At 45.8% G+C, this 20663-nt stretch overlaps 1 protein-coding gene across 10 annotated transcripts in view; it reads right to left on the reverse strand.

The window, feature by feature from the left end:
* Positions 1-20663, reverse strand: part of LOC135241228 (neural cell adhesion molecule 2-like) — a 258308-nt gene that overhangs the window by 33631 nt on the left and 204014 nt on the right. For all 10 annotated transcript variants that reach the window (XM_064311446.1, XM_064311445.1, XM_064311450.1 and 7 more), the window contains 5 exons: positions 15593-15738; positions 9794-9944; positions 8343-8530; positions 6954-7050; positions 1294-1467 (listed from right to left, as the gene is read on the reverse strand). In XM_064311446.1, coding sequence (XP_064167516.1) covers positions 1294-1467; positions 6954-7050; positions 8343-8530; positions 9794-9944; positions 15593-15738 — 756 coding nt within the window. The remainder of the gene's footprint in view (positions 1-1293; positions 1468-6953; positions 7051-8342; positions 8531-9793; positions 9945-15592; positions 15739-20663) is intronic.

Below are 20663 nucleotides of genomic sequence, written 5' to 3' on the forward strand. Positions count from 1 at the left end.
AGGCTCTGTCTCACACTCTCACGCCACCCAGACACATCTCACACCAAAAAAAAGACCACAGCTAAAAACAAAGCCGCTCTCCGACTAGACACATCATCTATCAGCTTGCATGACAAAGTACATTGTTTTTCAGCACGACAAACTGAGATTGGTTTATAAACAATACAAAGAGACTGTCGATTGGCTACCTATATTGCACCAATCAAATTTCAGCTCGCATGTAACAGGGTGACACAGTTACAGCAGGCAGCCACTGGAATACTGCAATGCAGTTATTGGTTATGCCATTACAGGGCTGACAACCAAGGCCCCCACCCCAACCAACCGCCACCCCCCCCCACCCACCCCGCCCCGTAATAGCAATCTCATTCCAGCTAGCTGACTAAACCTGGAAACTCTGCTGTCACTTAACAGAAAGAGCAATGTCTATTTAGCACACTTAAGATGAACGATAATTTCTAAAAAAAACAAAAAAAACAATGTAAATTAGGCACTTAGTAGTGTGGCGGAGTACACGGTGATAAGAGTCCTGTCGCAGTCGGTGAAATAGCTCGGCCTGTCTGAACCCCTCGCTCTCCGCCGTCGTGCGATGTTTGGAGTGCAGTCAAGCGGAAGCGAGCTGGTAAGAGCATTAACTGCATATTAGTGCTGACATGACCAAAGTGGATCCCCGCTGGGACCATCGTGCTTCATTACCTGATGTGTGAAGAACCTCGCAGGCTTTCTGCCGTTGCTGTGATGGTTGGTCTTAAGGTTATTATAATAACATCAGCGCGAGCAACAAGGTTTGAGAGGCTGGTTTGTGTTGTGACAGGAAATCCTTCGGCAGTTAACTGTGCTAAAGTGAACTTGAAGTTCCTTGTTAATCTGCCTTTCAATATCTGGTTTAGAACCATGTAAAGTTGGAACAAGGCCGTCCTTTATAAGCAATAAAAGTGCAACTAAAAAATTTGGTTTTACATTGTGGCTAAGGTGTAAGCGTTGAAAGTGCATGAAGGCCGACTAATTTTAGCTCCATCATGGTCAGATGTGGTGAATGAATGAACATGTGAAATACAACTCTGCACAAAGAGCAATTCAATAAGTAGCAATTACACTTTCAATAGCCTGTGTGTGTACTGGAGGGTTATTTCACAGTACGATGATTACTCCCTCGTCAAACGGCAGTTCACGATTTTCATCTTCAATCTGCGATGACCGTGATCTCTCACACGCTCCCGTACTGTCATGGAGCCGGTAGCCAGGACTATAACTGCGATGACTGTAATGATGATGCGCAGGCGGAACACTCACTCTGCACTCCGTGAGACCTGACGTCCCTCCAGTCCTGCGAGCCGACGTCCTTGTACCGGACCAGGTAGTGACCAATGGGGACCCCGCCGTGGGAGTCCGGCTTCATGAAGGTAACCGTGGCGACGCGCTGAGACACAGAGCTGAGGCGGACGGAGTACGGGTTCGAGGGTACGTCTGGAACACAGAAATGCACGTGTGTGTCTGTATGGACTGCATTCAAGAAGCGAGGACAATTTGTCTGTGTTGTTCTTTGGGCCAGCAGGAATGTTGCTACTTTTAACCACAATACTACGTGGTTATCTAGCAGATCATGGTGCTATACAAGTGACATGAAGGTTGCACACACACACACACACACACACACATGCACGCACGCACACACACAGAAACACACAACACTCAAAACTGAGGTTATGCCATTTATCAGGTGCCTAATCAATCCCCCTATCAAACAAATACTTCCTTTTATCAGGTATACCCTCCAGGGTTCAGCTAATCAAACGAACCCCATTCTCTCCTGTAGAGTCTTTCATTCCATTCCATGAATCCATTAAAAGGGTCCACTGCAGCCGTCTGTGCACCATGCAGAACACGGTCTGCACACGCGCACAAAGTCCTCTCCTAACCCAGAATTCTGAGAACCCGGCTCTCATTATCACACGCTCTCACGGAACAGCACTTCGCTCGGGTGCCTACGTCAGGCGGCGCGCGCAGGGAAACGACCGCGTGGATTTATTTTCGACTCGCGCGGAGAGAGGCGTGGCGCTCCTGCCCCCCGTAAAACCTTCACTCAGCCGGCTGGCTCCACCTGCAGCGCCCGCTGCGTCTCCACAGTCCGCCCCTCACGTTCCATTTGTTTTTATGATTTAAAAGTCAGTGGCGTCGTGCAGGCTTTTACATATGTCTAAATGACATTAATACCCACAGGAAACAAGAGAGGACAGAACATAACATTAAATCTCTGCACCAGTCAGTCATGGTGGTGGATGTGTTGACACGCGAACCAGTGCAAGCGTGCGAGCCCTCTTGCCTAATATTGCTTTACTTACAAGCTAAAGAGCGAGGCACAATCTAAAAAAGAATTATGTGATTTGGAGTTAACCCGCGCCCGGGGTGTGTGTATCCGGGCATGCTCACTGGATTATTCCTAAGATGGAGGGACCTGCTTTTTTGGGTCCCACCTGACCCCAACACTGTGGAGTCTGTTATGTCGTGATTCAGAATCAAAATGTGGAAATGTGGATCATTGATAAAGTGAAACTCGCTTTCTATTCAACATTTTTATAAAGTGAAGTTGTGGAAACCCATACACAAAATTGATAGAATTTTCCCTCCATTCTTCTCCTAGGAGGTCACAGCTCCTAAGCATTCTTAATGATTTTCTAAACAGACTTCTCTAGAACCAAACACGTTCCTGCCAGAGTTAGATTAATTGACTGTAATTCAATATATCTGACCAAAGCTTGTTCTCAGTGATTGTGCCCTTTAATAGAAATGTTGTCTGTGTGCTAGTGGGCAGGCAAACTAAACCAGGGGTCTTTGTCTCCAGAACGTGATTAAGCCGTGACCAGATAAATACGAACGCCTCTCAAGAAGGGTATCTTTATCCCGAGGCGCACGCATCACAAACATTTGAGGTGATTTATAATAGCCACCATCAAGGTTTCTGCTCAGACAGGAGCCAATCATTTTCTGCTTGAGTGTTTTTTATTTTATTTTAATTTTATTTGTATGATTTAGATTGATGGAGTTTATTTTGCATTTCCTTGGCCGGCTGTATTGTCATCAGAACCACCGCACTTCACATTTGCATGTCATTAAAGTGATTTGTGTTTTGTAACACACGCGACGTAATCAATGACCTCCTCAGTGATCCAAGGCAGGTTGGGATAATGTCCTTTGTAGCAAAGAGGGAAACAGGGATAACCGTGAAGCATCGCGCATTCTAGATATGCCTCACATTTCTTATGAGTACTTACATAGTGGAGTGTTTGCACTTTATTCAGCTGCGCCACCAGGACATTGCAGTTAATCCCTAGTGTGCCACTGCATTGCTATGGAACACAAGTTTAAAAATCGAAGCTCTGCTCAACACATTTCCCAAAATTGCATGGGCTCCCAAAAAACCCCTCCTGCACAGGCAGCCACTGTTATGTTTCATTTGTTTCGACTGGAACGGGCCTTGCAACTGAAATGGGCCTTGTCTCAATCATAAATAGAAAAAAATATATGGTTAGCCCTCAAAATTCCGACAGTGAATAAAAGAATTGCCTACTCAGTGGTGTCCCCATTCAGCCATTGTTGGTGCTATTCCTAACTTAAGCTATTTCAGTGACTTAAGCTATTTCAGTTAAGCTATTTTAAACTACTGTTTGAAGGGCACATAAGTCAGGGACACTGTTTTAACAGGCGCTGTGTTCGTATTCTTGCTGAAAGAGCGCATTGCACTTGATGCAACATTTGCTGGAGTTACAGGCCAATGGTTATTATTTAAGTTAAAGATTGTAAACTAATTTTGAAACTGAAATATTAAACTGAGTAGGCTAATTTCAGTTGCGTGCCATTGTTTCTTGTGTTATTTTTAAGATAGTTCAATGTGGGTGGTAGTGGGGGGGGGGGGTGCGAGCAGTACGTTGGAATAGAGAGTAAGTGGGTTGAAATAGGCCCCTAAATAGCAAAGGGCGAAGAATATAATGTTACATGGCAGAAATTTTCAGCTTATTTTGATGCTCATTAATGATTTCATTATCATTATTAATAAGCCATTGATAGCCTGAAGCCATTGCAGTAATTGTTTGAATGATACCTTCATGCATTAGTTCCCTTGCACAGATTTTCCCAGAGGAAAAGATACTACTTTACAGGTAGGTAAATAGACAGACAGACAGACAAATTTCCCCTCTCAGGTCCAGTCCTCACTCATTAAACGCTGCGCCAGCCTCACATCTTTTCTTCTCATATGAAACTGTGGCAATCTCACACCTGCTCTCCTCACACAAAACTAAAAACTCTGAAACCCACTCTCTTACCCACTCAGCGTCCGAGCCCAGGTCTTCCCAAACACATCCCCGTTTCCCGTGAAAAATCAGCGCAGAAACCTATTTGTGATTATTGGCAGTCATAATGCTTCGCTTCAAACCATTTAGACTTCGGGAAACAACAAACCAATGATTTATTCCTGACCCTCAATGCATCAAGCCAGCCAGAAATGAAGTCAAAGGGAGGTTACTTTTAAACAGACCTCCGTATTAGCTGAAATCAGCATACACAGTTGCATTAAATAGATTATTTCTACAGCAGGCGTACATAATCATTTAAAAATGCGCTCTGTACATTCAGTGTTCAAAATGCCTCACACCTGCTTTGAATTTCAAACAATGATTCTACTTCTGCTGTTAAAATATAATACAGACTATAATTTGCTGAAAATTTCCCACTTTAACTACTTGCGGGTTTTATTCCTTTCATTTAATTTCCAGCCATGTCTGTTGGGGCAAGCTGCAGCCAGCCAAGTGAGAATGCATTACATCATTTCCTAACCCCACCTGGGGTCCTGAAGACACAGTCTCACGTCATCAAAACAGTCCACATGACCTCATCCGATCTCTTAACAGTCTCATACCCACCCCCTCATATAACCTGTGCCAGTCTCACCACCCTTTCATTAAATCAGCTGTGGGGCAGTCTCACACCACCCCACTCATTAACACCTGTGGCCAGTCTCAACCCACCCTCTATAACCTGTGCCAGTCTCACACCCACCCCCTCATATAACCCTGTGCCAGTCTCACACCCACCCCCTCATATAACCCTGTGCCAGTCTCACACCCACCCCCTCATATAACCCTGTGCCAGTCTCACACCCACCCCCTCATATAACACTGTGCCAGTCTCACACCCACCCCATAACCTGTGCCATCTCAAAACCAGCCAACCCTGTGCCAGTCTCAACCCACCCCTCATATAAAACTGTGCCAGTCTCCACACCACCTCATAACTGCCCCACCCCCCCCTCATATAAACTGCCAGTCTCCCATCCCCTCCCAAATAAACGACTTCATCCAATGATCTACACACTGCGCCCAGGACATCTAAATTACCAACAATACCCGCAACATATCTACAGGCATATATCCGACAGGGTTGTGTGTGTGCACGGGTGTCTATATGAAATCTGAGTGCGTGTGTGAGTGCGTGCACCTGTGTGTCTGTGCACACATGCGTGTGTGTGTGTGTTGCCCATGAGAATCAGCTACAAGTACAGTAAATACTGAATTTGAGATTCAATTGAACAGCAGGAATAGAGAATGCTTCTTAGTTTTTTCTTTCGTTTAGTGCATTTTAATTATACTTCCCATCAAACTTTCATATTATTACAATCACTATTATTATAAACGGCACAATTAAATCTGTGATATTAGGGACTCATTCAAATGATCTCATATTCTATAATCATGGAACACTAACCTCAGTCTGCCTGTTCAACCAATGTTGGGAACTGTGACTAATAGTTTGGTGTGAATTATAGCCTGGCAGCCGTTCAGACAAGATTTCAATCAGAGGCAAGGACGCCATTCTGGTATTAATGCACTGTGCAGTCAGCCTCCTACAGGATCGCTCCCTTTTTCTTTCGCTGTGAGTGGTGTGAGAGCGGCCTGGTCTCGAATACAAATCACGCCTCCGTTAATAAAACATGAAATGAGGCTGGGGTGGGATTTCAGACCCCCTCTAGGCGGGGGGCTCCCTGTACGAACAGCGGCGGAGACGCCGGGGACGATCGCCGCCTCCGCGGCGGAGCATCCAATCGGAATCCCCGGGCGCAGAACGCGCCTTCCGAAGATACGCAACGATGCCGCCGCGCGGCAGCCATTCCGTTTGAAAAATACCGACTTCGCCCGCCGCGGATTCACGGTCCTGCTCCCGCGGCGTCGGCCCTGTCGCGTCCCGCCATGGAACCTTTAACAACGTTGTAAATCTATCGCGAGCGTGCGACAAGGTTTATGGGTTTTCAACCTGTCGGGACACTTAAAGCAATTACCCTTATCAAAGCTTTACATACGTTACTGTCCATACGCCGCCCGAAAAAATCCTCACCCTGAAGGAAAGAGTTTCCCGTCTTGCACCTTTAGCTCTCGCCGCAAATCAGTCACAGCAGCGGAAATCGATGACAAATTGAAGAGGAAACATTCTTATCCCAGTGAATTCGCGCTCGTTAGGAGCCGGACTTTTTCATTAATTCGGAAGCGCCCGCTCAGCAAGCGTCCGGCAGTGAAAGAGGCTCCTGTGCCTCTCGGAACTGAGCGCGTTAACCGTGTCTCCCTGCTGCGCTTCCGGAACTTTCCGCGGCTACAAAAACCCAGGGGCGCGCTGCTGCAAATCGTTCCGTGGGTTATGGTAAAAACGGGTGATTCTGCACTGCAAACTGGTCAAAGTGACAGGGAATGGGTGCGCCAGGGCTACAGCAAGTCAGTCCATGTTACAACAGTGATCTGTGTTAAGGGTCTGTGCTACGTAATGGTGAATGACTGTTTTTAACAGTGATCTGGCCTGACTGCGTTCATGAATGTGTCCATGCTATTAAAACGAAACAGCCAAACGGACACCTTGGCACCTCTTACTGTTTTTCTGCACTAAGCATGGTCTCCACCTCAGCCACTCACCTGCCTGAGCCAGGATGAACTCCTGGTACCGTACTCCAATGTTGTTCCTCGCTGTGCAGTTGTATCTCCCAAAGTCTCTGTCTGACATCGGGGTGACCTGGACCAAATGGGAGAGAGGTCAGTCAGGGGTTTTTACAAAACACGAAACAGACCAGGGGCACTGCGAGACTTAAAGCTCAACTGGGGCACAGACCCCAGGTCCCAGCACTCACAACCCTGAAAATCATGTTCTCATACCCCTGAAACTGCCTTATGTTCGCTCACAGCCTTGCACGTTGTTGACAGCTGACACATTTTGTTTTTTTCCCCTCAGTTGTCTACCTGCTTGCTTGATGGTAATAGTGATATTGTGATTAGTGATTATTGACCGAAATTTTAAAAAAATGGTAATAGTGATCAAATTTTTTTCATTATCATTTTACTGGGGGACAGAAAAATACTAGCACTATGAAACTGGTTGCACCGGAAAGACACTGCAATTCTGGTAAAAGTGGCAATTGGCATCACCAATGTGGTGAGTGCATGACCACTGCCGATATGGTATTACAGTAGAGCAAGTATAAAATGGCTGTCATAACCACAGCCTGTCTAGACTGTTCAGCTCACCTACTAAAAGGAATGACACTATCAGTGTAGCTTGGGAAGACTGCGGTTACAACCCTTGTATTAATGTAGTTCTAAAACTTGAGTCACATTTCATTGTAGCTCCATCCATACATACCAATCCATCATACTCAGGGCTCATTACATTTGCTTATTTTTCTCTGCTTCTTCTTGTTCTCCTTGCTCACCTCGAGACACAAGAAAAGCAGGAAAGGACGCAAGGACTGAGGAATCGTATTGAACATATTAGGAAAATGGGATGTCCATATTCAAGCGTCAGTTCAAAACCACGTCAGTTACTGATGTGGCAGATGGAGAGAGGTAGATCCACATGGGTTGATCATTTATACGACACATGTTCTGAAAAAAATACCTCCACAAAGGATGCACTCATGTTTCCTTGCTCAAGCACCCTTTGGTAGCCTTCTAGCTCCTTGTTCCTAGCTTCTCCAAGGAGAATTTAACAAGTCAGAATGTCCTTGAAGATGGCAGACCTTGATCAATTACCGGGTCACGCAAGATACGAGCAATTTAGACTCTCCAATTAGCCTAACCTGCAAGTTCCAAAGGAAACTCACATAGACATGGAGAGAACAAGCAAACTCAACAAAGAAAGGCTCCATAATTCTAACCCAGGACCTCCTTGCTGTGAGGCAACAGTGCTATCCACCGCATCACCATGTACGTCTCACCACAGTTAAGATACAATAATAGCTTTAGAGTGCAGACAACATGCAGTCACACTCCAATGGTGCAGCCCAGCAGAAGTCTAACTAACAGCCTTACCTCTAGCAGCGACCGGCCTTCGCTGTTGTACACGCGGGCGCTGCCTGGGCCTTCGGTGGAGATGGTCTGTCTGTCCTTCTTCCACAGAAGGGAGGCCTGGGGGTTCGCCATCACTTCACAGCTGATGTTGACTGGATTTCCTTCCCATGAGTAGTAGATGGTATGATTGCTCTGAAACTTGGGTGCATCTAAACCAAGGAGGAGAAAAAAAAACAAATAAATCAGAGTTGCACCCGCACACACAGAGCTCTGAGTTGAGAGGGTCAGTAGTTGTGTCCAAAAAGAAGGTGTGTCTAAACCTAGGGGTAGCGTGATCAGGTCGGAAATGAGAGCATGTCTAAACCAAAAGAATAAAAAAAAATAATAATAATAATTTGACTCCCTGGAACATCTGTCTGCAATTCATCGTCATGTCAAACACTCGCAGGCCATTACCAACTATGACATCTACATCACAATATTGCTAAACACACAGGACATCCTATCGCGAAGCTGCGCGGTTGCAGACAACAATTAAATCGGCTACATTCTGAACGGCTGCCTATAGCCTCTATTAGTGCAAGTCTGGTGTATGATTGCTCTCAAGTCTCCATCGAGTAGACTGATGGCTGGCTTCAGCGAGCTGTGCGTCTGGATAAACGAGTCCATCAGTGTGCCAGGGATCGTTTAAGCACCCTGCCACTGTGTGCAATCAGGCTTTTCAACGGCTCCCCCGACACACCCGCGAGCGCCATCGCTATGCACCGTAATCGTGCCGTTGACTGGGCAATCTGGCGGTATGGCGCGCCGTGACAGTGATAGTCGTTGAGGTTTGGACCCTGGTGCAGAATCAACAGTGAAGCAGGCCGCGCGTTTCATTCTGACAACAACGGTCAATATAAACGCGGTCGTAAAATCCAGGGCAGGAGAAGAAAAATGTGCCACCTACAAGCGTTTTCGCATGGAACGTGGTCTGTCGCTTCCTGTTTAACACCGGCATTAGGCAAAGAATCCTCTCTTTTCTAGCTCGGCACATTTCACAGCTGTTCACTACTTTATGCTCTCCTGTGTTCTTCTGTGATTTCCTCTACCTGACCTATGCAGTAGAGTGTCTATCATCTAAACGGACTCTAGAGTTTTAGATGAAAGCAAAACAAATGTGTGTTTAAAGTTTGATTTCAGTAACACCACAGGATATACATAAATAATATAAATTCACATTTAATGCTACACTGTACATACATGTCAGTTCCTGTGTGTGCATGTGCGTGTGTGCATGCGTCTTATGGGAAGATGAAATCTGCTGTATTTATATGTTCCACCTATTGCATGGGTGATGTAGGCTGCATGTGACATGTTTGTGTAGGTTAGGTTACATGCTGTGAATTCGGCAGCCAGCTTTATGCGTTTTGCGTGGGCAGCTATCTGTGCACGCGCTAGCACAGCCTGCTTGCAGTGCGCTCTGCGCTCACACTCGATGTCCAGGAACATGCTCTTCTGGTGACCTCCGATCCAGCTGAGGGCCTCGCAGTCGAAGCGACCCCAGTCCGACAGCTTCACCCCGCTGATGGTCAGCATGGACTTCCCGTGACGACCGCGAACTTCCACCCGCCCGTCCGAGCTCTGCAGGGGGCACCACGGAACGGGGAAATTAGACGCACACATTCTGCCCCATGAAGGACATGTACAAGAGGGAGTCCAGGTCTAACAATGCCTTCAGTCGTCTTCGCTGTTTGACTGTTTACAAACCACTTAATGTTACTCTAGACAGGTAATTTAAAAGCAAAAGCAATCTAAGCAACAGTATTCAATGACATTTAAAAACAAAATCGACAGTGTTATAAAAATGTATTATACTTCATAGTCAGAAGAAATTTTGCTCTGTTTATAAAGTCATGCTCTTTTCACGTGTAAATAATTTTGCAAACATTTTGAATACTGGATAATATGGGTGTTTCTGGCAGAGTTAGCATCTGTCTGTGGCTGACATGTAACCGTGTCGACGCGTTAAATCCTCCGGAGATTTCCGTTGCACGCGGTAACCGGCTAATCGCTCAGGGAAAGCGCCGTAAACGAATTACTCACTCTTGAATGCGTAAGTAACTATGAAAAGCTGCTCCTGCTAGCCTGAATGACACACCTGTATTCCTCTTGACATCTCACGCCTTCCTGGTTTAAATGGGAGGCCAGGCGTCGACACTAAGGTTTTAAACGCGGCCCTTCGCGTGGGAAGAGCCCCTATTTGCATCGGCAGCAGAGTCAGCGGCCACGTAGTGCCTCCTGCATACGAGATTAAATCACAGGATCCGATGAAAACGGCGCTTTAATATTGACCCGCACGTTAACCTTGTTTAATACGCATGTGAATATCCCTGTCCACACACGTGCAGATTCTACAGCAGCGGCAGCATACGCGCACACTGTGCAGAAACAGACAGATTCCAGGTAAACAATTAGATACACCCACTAAGCCATCAGTTGTTCGAGGAGACAACAAATCAATACGCCATATACCATGAACTGAAAAAGGTATCCTTTAAAATGCCACAGCTCTTATCACTCCCGAAATGAGGAAGACAACCCACACAATTATTTCGAAACTGCGGTAATGACATTGGATGGAATGATAATGGATGAGCGATGTTTTATTGAAAAAAAGCACACAGTTCTGATGGAACTCGCCGGCTTTAAATATGCAATATGTTACCAGTAAGAGGCGCCTTGTTCGTGGCGTAACGATCAAGAGGCCTAAGTTCGCTGTGAGCGAAAGAGATTGCTTGTGGTATGCACCAATCGATGGGGAAAGGTTCTCCGAATTGGAAGACGCCCCGCGCGATACGGCGTGCCTGACAGATTTAAGTTCCCTGTACCGGGAAAAGGACTTGCATTTGCGGTGCGCGGAAATCGATGGGTTTTAAGCTCCTCGTAAGGGGGGGGGGGGGAGAACTGTGCTCGTGGCGTACGCTGTGGTAATCAGCTGAATTGTTTAGCACGGTGCCCACTCAGACAGCAGGCTTCTCGCGGCCCACGCGCTTCTGTAGAGGCTGCTTCCGGCTCCATTTCATCTGCTTAGTACACAAGCAGATGGCGCCAGCCCGGAGCTGTCACCGTGAAAAAAAAAAAAAAAGAAAAAAAAGGCTCTCCGGCAGATTTATGTTCTGAGCCTGGCCCGCGTTCGCATGCTGGGAGCGGGTTCAATAAACGTTAAAAAAAAAAAAAAAGCGCCGATGCGCTCCTGGAAATGTTTCTGCTCTCAGGTCCCGGGGACATATTGGTGAAAACTGTAAATATTTTGTGTGCGCTCCTCCCACTGCGTGTCGCTGCCCCTGGGAGGAAAGCTTTTTCCCTCGACGGAGCGGCAGTGCGAGAAAAAAGCGCCATCTTGTCGGCTCGTGCGGCCTTCTTTGGCTGTGGAGGCTCTGTCTCAGGTGTGAGCTACTGTAGGTGGGGGTCTGCGGAAGGGGAGCCAAACACGGCTCCGGTACGCCTGCCGATTCACGACTCTGCACAGAGACAACTGTTCCACGGCGGAGACGAGAAAATTAGACTGTTGTCAGTCACAGTGCAGCATCAAAACACCAGCTTGTAGGAGCTACACTTCCAAAGCCAAGACAGATCTCTCAGAGACAAGGGTAGGATATTCAATAAAACCACTAGAGCGCACTGTCTTTGACTTTGAATGACAAACACAAATGAGTTTTGCGAGTGTTGATTGCCCGTGGAATAAACACATCTCCAGCCAAATGAAGAAAAGCCCAAGATGTGTCAGAACTTAGAAGGACAAACATAAACAAGTGTTACAACTGTCGATTGCCTCTGGAATAAACACACATCTTTAGCCAAGTGCAGCAAGCCCAAGATGTGTCAGAACTTCAACTATTATCATGCATTTATATCCACAACATCAACTGCTTTATTGCAGAGGGACCCCAAATGGGTTAGAGCTCAGCTTAACACACCACACATTCAGCCAAACACCCAGAGGTGTTCTTTAGTTTTCCTCCAGTCAAAGTCCAGGGAGGCCTTTATAACGCAGCTCACACCCCAGATTGGGGACAGGGGCTGTTTAATATTCCTCCCAGATCTGTGGGAGAGGGTAAAACACTGCAACAGCATCACTGAGCTAGAGGAACTTCCCCGGATGCGTCTTTTCGGCCCTGACAGAAAGGTGATAGATTTCGCCTCTTTTCCAGGGGCCGGCCAGAAGAAAAAAAAAACGGAAACAAAAACAAATCTGCCCATTTCACAGGCGTTTAGCTCTTAGCCTCCATCACCTCAAATGGAGTTTTCCCTCAATGACAGATGGGCAGCAAATGTGTTGTTTCTGAATTGAAATGATTCAAACTAACCCGCTCCTTCTTGCATTCCTACGCCTCGGAGTCACAGTAGGCCTCCCTGTTTTCCTTAGGCTCATCACTTAAAGTTGGTTACAAATAAGACAAACTCCTATACCTTATCATTTGGTACCAACAAAAATTACCTGTCCGATCCCATGACTGGCTACAATCGACAAATTCCAAGAAACACAGCGTTTCTCACTGTCTTAATTTGCTAATGTTTTTGAAACATGCTGACAATCAGCAAGAAAACACAGCAACAATAAATGTAATGAATAAATGCCACTGTGCAGAGCTATGCCGTCTTTCCTTTACAATTGAAAAAAGCAGTTACACTTAACTGACATTCTGGACTGCACAAACACATCCTGTTCACAATGACACATTGTGGAATGGATTCTGCTTACAAAAAAAACAAACAAAAAAAAAAGGCGCATATTTCTTCTGGAGCGATGTCAATGTCGCTTTGCTGTGAGTGTGCGTACTTACCTGTCACAGACCATCACTGTGCAAGACTACTGCATTTAATACTGAACAACAGCCACTCCGGGCCTCAGTTTATTGAGCATAAAAGCCCCCAACTATTCTAAAGCATTGTTAAATGAGTGCGGCGATGATTATTCTCTTAGAAAACAGTGCATTTGCGTCTCAAGGGTACGTAGTAAGTGCCGAAGAAAGGCTTTCAGCCGCGAGGCGCCAAATGATTGCAATCGTCTACCAGCCCACCTCGAAAAAAAAAAAGTTTACACTTCTACAGACTGAGACTTACTATTATATATAAAAAAAGAAAATATTGAGAAAGTTTCACAGCTATGTGTGTGGCTGTTTGCATGATTGCCATCCCAGTCAGTCGCCCACCACTTGACGGGGGTTCCTTCCTGCGCTATAAACCGTGGTTATATTACAACAAGGGGCACGGCTAACGCGCGCGCGCGGAAAACGGCGTCCTCGTGGCAAGGCGGACCCGTGATGACCTCATCGCGTCGCCGATACGCCGCGGCGGCGAGGTGACATTGTGATTCGGAGAGGGCGCGCTCTAATGGCTCAGACGGGAACGCACTCCGTCTTGCGAGGAGGGCATTAAGACGGAGGTGAGCTGAGACTATTTATTAAGTGAATTGCCCAGCGCCTCAGACACAGCCCGGTCCTACCCGGGAGCCAGGCGCCGTTAATATTGTGTATTTATTTTTCACTTTAATTATGCATTTCACATTTCGCCATCGCCATCCGAATAATCAGATTAAAAGTAGAGAGCAGGGGAAAGTGCAATCGCTCTTCATTGCTTTCAGGGAAAACACTCAAGAACCCGCCAGGCCGCTGGCCAATATTTGATGAATATTCCCCCACAGTCTGTGTCTACGTATTAATAAATTAATGGTTAAATTAGTCTTTCAAAGCGGAAAACGTTTGCCATCCAACATGCACCATTAGTGCAGTGTTCTTTTAGTATCGCTGAATTGATGCAAGGTTGCTGTGTACTGAACATGCAGTGATGAAATGTAACAGTCTGCCTGCTCTCTGGAAGAATGTATTATTCTATACATCAGGGTTTATAAATCAGTTTTTCTTGCCTTGGCACCATGGACCCTTATAAGGAATTAGGGCACCCCCTCTCCCACAATTTAGAATATAAATCAGTCCAGTTAAAGACTGAGGTGTCCAGCAAAGGCACCTAATTAAACTCTTATGCCTCACACATAATTACTTTTTCATTCACCTATATTCTGAGAATGAATACATGTATACAGCTTTAGAGACCACCCCATATTACTTGAAGAAGAATTGGGGTTACTCCACCAAATTTTGATGGTTCAACAATATTTGTTATTTTTATTATTCATTTATGGGTACAAGTTTGTATAGTTTGCATTATTCGATGTATAACAATAATGTGCAATCAGTTGTCATTTTCTCCAAGTTATCTGAATAAATTATCTGCAAACCTAGATTTAACACACACACATGATGTGGTCTCAATTTTTTAGGAGCTGTAAATAAAACTGCAAAGCATGTTATGCATCTTTATCACCAGACAGAGAGAGAGAGAGAGAGAGAGCGAGATGGAAGAGGTGGCCTGTCCTTTGCTACAGGATTGTGGGCTATGGAGAAAGCAGACTGTTGTCATAAGGGTGGTCAAAGCAGCTTGAAGGACAACAAAAATCTGTATTCTTTTAAGGGCACAGTTTATCACATGGATAACTGAACACAGTTTGATCGCGAAATGGACAAAATTTAACTTCAAATGCATGCATCAAGGCTAGCCATTTATGCAAAATAAATCTCTCTGTTCCATTCCTGCTTACCAAACTAGCTGCCCTTATTGCCTGACTGATCACAGAGAAGCCCAGTGCAGTCGAATCCTTCAGTTCCTCCCACATGCAAAAGCTCAGTCAAATAATTTCTTTCAAAAGTGGGGAAAAAAAAAAAAAAAACCGTACGAAAAAATGAATTTGGATCCTGCCGCTTCTTGCTCTAAAATATTTGCCAGCTCATAAAATGACTTGTAAAATTGTGCGTGGGATGGTGCATGGGCTGCAAATGCCACCTGTGGCGTCCGCGTTCCCCCATAATTAATGCGGAGAATGCGCGCACAGCTGTCGGCGGCGACTGCTCAGCGCTTGTTTGTCGGCGCGTAGGGTGTGGATTTACTGCATGCATAATAGCTACGCGCGGTGACCGTTTACAACACGCGTGCGGTATCAGTGTTTGCGCCTGAGCTATTGCTGAACATTTTTATAGCCCTGCGGGCCGTCACCCCAGGGCCATCACCAGAAGGGAGGAGGACATTGGGGGGGGGTGTGGGGGGGGGGGGGGGACCTAGTAACGTTGTCTGGGGCCCTGGAGGAAGTGGGGAAGGAGGGGGGCACGGTCCGTGAACCTGCTGTAAATATTAATGTGGTCAACGTGACACCCGGCAGCGCTCGGCTCCAGCACCTTGTCTCCATCAGCGAAGCTCTTCCCGTCACTCGCCCTCCTCCAGGAGATTTCGGGGAGGGGCTCCCCTTCGGCGGTGCAGGAGATCATGGCGGCGCTGTCCTCCACCGCCGTCACATTCCGCAGCTGGGTGATCTGGGGCTGGACTGCGGGGGGGTGGGGGGGGGTGGACAGGACAGGACACACAGTGACAGGACAGGGGAGGGAGAGTGTCAGTGACTGAGAATCCTAGGAGAGATTAATGTGAAAAAGCACATTTAAGCTGTTCTGCACTTTGCTATTCCACATACAGCACCGCTGTTCACCTATCGACAGCGCAAATCGTTCCACCGTTTCATCACTTCGAAGACAAAAAAAAACAAAAAAAAAAAAAACCTATTCAGGGTTCATTTTCCCCCATTATTTAAAAATAGCAGACTCTCAATTCTCACTTGCCTCTTTTCATACTCTCTCTCACATTTTTCAATCTTTCTTTTTTCATGTAGACTGTGTGGGAGGAGCAGTCGTCAAACGACAGGAGAAGAGAAGTGTGCGCCCCTCTCATGTGAACAGGGTCAGTACCGTATCAGCGCTTCACTCATAGTTCTGGGTCAGTGCAACAGCCCGGCAAGTAGTTATCCTCTTGGGTCCCTCCCCCCCCTCCTACCCTGCTCAGAGCGGCATCGCTGGGACGCTCTGAGTGGCCCCCGCTCCGTGGCGTCCCAGCAGACTGGGGGGGGGGTGGGTATATTTAGCGCCCCGCGGCCGCCTCGATGAGCCTTCCCACAGCGCGGCGCGGCACGGCGCACTAGCGGTAAGCGTGGCGTTCCAGCGCATGCTCCACAGCTGCCCTCTGTCTCCCCCAGATAAGCCACTCGCACAAATGGCTGCCTGAGCCCTCCCTACATGACAAGGGCCCGCGCCTCATGCCATGAATTATGAATAACATAGCTGTTTCCCCCCCCCCCCAACTGGAAGCTTAAAAGCACCAAGGAATAAGTAAATATGTAAAGACATGGATTGAATTTAAAAACACGCAATTTTCGATTTAAAGATGTGCGGAAGGATAAAATGCTCATCCCCCATTGCCACGGTGACCTCCAGGGCAGAGGAGGGAATAATGAACTGAAAGAGAGTGGGAGGAATGGTAACGGAGGAATGGTAACATGTCCCCAATGCCTCAAAGAGAGGGGAGAATGGTAACTTGTCCCCAATGCCTCAAAGAGAGGGGAGAATGGTAACATGTCCTCAATGCCTCAAAGAGAGGGGAGAATGGTAACTTGTCCCCAATGCCTCAAAGAGAGGGGAGAATGGTAACATGTCCTCAATGCCTCAAAGAGAGGGGAGAATGGTACAGTAACATGTTCCCAACGCCTCAAAGAGAGGGGAGAATGGTAACATATCCCCAATGACTCAAAGAGAGGGGAGAATGGTAACATGTCCTCAATGCCTCAAAGAGAGGGGAGAATGGTAACATGTCCCCAATGACTCAAAGAGAGGGGAGAATGGTACAGTAACATGTTCCCAATGCCTCAAAGAGAGGGGAGGAATGGTAACGGAGGAATGGTAACATGTCTCCAATGCCTCAAAGAGAGGGGAGAATGGTAACATGTCCCCAACGCCTCAAAGAGAGGGGAGGAATGGTACAGTAACATGTTCCCAATTCCAGGAGACACAGCAGGCCTTTCACGATTCTCACTGATTAATAACTTTCATGACTAAAACATGATCAAGCAGAACAAAAAATGAAATAAATAAATGAAAGAGAGCTGAAAGATGCCGGGTATTATGAGCAGAAGGACTGCAGGGGGACCAGGTGGGAACACCAGGTGGGATCGGCTCCTTGCCAGGCCACCCCACCCAAACCAGACTCCCGTGGGGGTTCCCTCTGTGGGGATTCCCCCATCCGAATGGCCCCCTCACCTGACCGCTCTGCACACCTGCAGTGACACTACAGAGCCGGGGGGGGGGGCAGTCACTATTCACATAGATGGCTCTCTGGACTGTTAACTGTGGAACAGTCTCTACAGCTGGCATCTAATCTTAGGAAAGCTTGGAAGTGCATAAAGTGAAGGGCGGAACTCTCACTTTCAAATGCTGCCGTTGACTTCTGTTTTATTCCGTTATTGCAGGAGATTGTGCTTCCAGCTCATTTAGAGGCATCTTTGTAAACTGCAGCAATTCTTTCATGTATCAGATAAGTCTCCAAAAGGCACAGAAACTTCACAATTACAGAGCTGTAGGTAAATCAATAATAACATCACTGCCATTCAGCTCATTAGAGAGCTAACCGGCGTACAATAATTTCCCCTCCAGGTAAGATCCTGAAGGAAGTGATCAGTGCCACTATTAAACAAATAAATATGTATTATTGAGGAGCCCATCGGGTAACTGCTAATAGGATCACAGAGAGCAATTTACAATTGTCCTTTGCTGTTAATATTTATTCAGGTTAAAAAGGAGGATATTTTTGTGGAGGCATTTGCACACATTTGCATGCATATGTTTGTATGTACAGGTACATTCTTGAGTGTGGTTTTGTGTAGTTGGAGGAGTATTTGCACTAGATACTAGAAGAAGAAATAAGCAGGAGCCATTTGTGAAAACTAAGGAGTGTAACAGAATTTTAATGTTCACTTTGTAATGTTTTATCACACGTCTAATTGGGCATTTTGTCTCATCATGTTTTAAGTTTGCAGTCTCTATCTAGGAGAGTTTGAGTTCTCCTGATAAGATCATCATTTTGCTCACAACTTGATGGGACATTTATGTGGTACTTTATAGGAAGTAAGTTGCAAGTAAAGTACTGTTGGACAAAAACTCATTATTTTACAAAGAACTGATTAATCAATGTTTCATTATCGCTCTCTTCTCAGGGAAATTAAGATTAGGTTTCTCTTTGGCTGTGAGACAGCAGAGGAATTTCTGTCACAGTAAATAGGACACATCCAAAATGCCTACTGCCGGGGGTGTCCGATCTTACGTGAAAAGAGTGGGCCCGGGTGCAGGCTTCTGTTTTAGAGTAGCACTACAACACCTGATTCAACTAGCTAGCTAATCAACATGGTCCTCAAACAAGACCTCAATAAGCAGAATCGGGTGTCTTAGCGCTAGGCTAAAACAAAAAACCTGCACCCATCCACACCGGCCCTTTCTGGGCGCCCCTGGTCTACAGTGAACCTAGCACCGTGTTAAGCCTCGTACTGAACACCCTGTGGGTCTTCTGCTTCCACTGCAAGTCCTTACAGAGCCACTTCCCGTTGTTAATAACTGTAAAAAAAAAAAGATGTCCTTTGTGTGAGCGGAAAATTCACCCGCTAATAGTTTTCAGCAATGCTCCACGTTCTGCTGATAAAAAAACAGGCAATAAAAAATTTATAAAATCTAAGTAAAAAATGAAATGAGCTCAACCAGACCCCCTCTGGTCTCCTTTAGCCAAGAAACGATAAAAAAAGGTTCAATCTTAACAGTAATTGGCAGTGCATTTGTCACCGTTCCATTACAGCATTTTCTGATTCATTAAAATTGCACTGGGAGATCTTTTAGCATTATGTGATTATCTGTGTTAACAGTGAAACCACCATATTTGTTTTATTGCCATACCATTAAGGTAATTAGTGAAATTAAAATTAAAATACTACCTGCTTCTTTGTGATATTCTGGGATATCACTATTTACATATCCAAATGTATAACTTCAGGTATTTGCTTTAAAATATAGCTATTACTTTACAATGTGATTTTCAATTGTACTGATGTTGTATGTAAATTCCTGCCCAAAAGTTTTGGAACTTTGGAGAATAAATACTTTGGTGAATACATTTCCCAAATAATGTTTCTACCATGCCTCTTAAAATAAGTTCTGTAGTAGAGAATTTTAGGGTTTGCTCAAATGAGATTTCATTGTTACAGTTCCTTGTACAATGGAAGTCACAGAAGCCAGGATGGCAGACCTATCTTACGTACAAAATTGTCATAGAAATTTTCAGCAAATCTTAGCAAAACAGGGCACTGTTCATTTGCAGCAATCACATTTTCATACACTGGTTGCTATGTTGTTATGTTAATTTACCATGAATAATGAGATACTGATAAGCGGACATTGTGGCTGTAATCATTATGGTTATATCTTCATGAATCACTAAAATCGACCTTGTTCATTGTGCAAGAGTTCTTACCAACTACTTTCATGAATAACACAAAAGCATTGGAAGTCCCTCTTCAAACCTTCTGTGTATTCTTGTCAAGACCATTAACATCAACACTTCCTGCAATATGTACTTCTAAGTGCTCATTTTCTTGTGTCTGTGTGTATGTGTTTTCGTGTCTGTTAGGCATCCAAGATTGTGCCAGTAATGACTACATTTCCCATGAAGCTTTGCAAAACTAAGCCTCTCACATATGAACTTATTCATTTAAAAGTGCATTTTGTTAAACTAATGCATGCACATGGAACGGATTTCGATGACTGCAGAATAAATCTCCATGCATTTATACGAAGCGGTAATGCATCGTAATCTCGGTAATCTGTAAGGATGCTGACAGCTTTATGAAAAAAATTGAAGTGTAATCCCTCTCAATAAAGAATGCGCCAGACATTTTTAAATAATTTAGCACTGCTGAGAGACCTGTGAGAGCTTCACAGCTGACACACAGGGAAGCAGGGAGGTGTGCTCCTCAGACCAAACACTGTGCCCTTGGTCTCAGACTGCACAAGTGTCTAGTTTGACTGGAACGTGACATCACCGCCACGTGGTCGTGGATTCGGAAATCTGACCCAGCCTGCTGTCCATTGCTACAAACCTGATGCCCCCCACACCCAACCATGACACTGTGCGTGCATATGCGTGCACGTGTGTGTGCATGTATGTGCACATGTGTGTGCGTGTGCATGTGTGTGTGTGTGTGCTTGTGTGTGTATGTGTGTCCATGCGAGATGCTTCATTCCCCAGAAGGAAAGCCCACCGGAGCCACGTGGTCGACCTGAGGAGCTAAATCAAAGCCGGAGTCAAGGTTTGAATTGGATCTGGCCGCGGCTCCGGGTCCATCAGGCTGCGGTATGAATTCAGCTCCCCACTGATTGCTGAAATGTA

The sequence above is a fragment of the Anguilla rostrata genome, chromosome 15, assembly GCF_018555375.3.
Source record: "Anguilla rostrata isolate EN2019 chromosome 15, ASM1855537v3, whole genome shotgun sequence".
Lineage (NCBI taxonomy): Eukaryota > Metazoa > Chordata > Actinopteri > Anguilliformes > Anguillidae > Anguilla > Anguilla rostrata.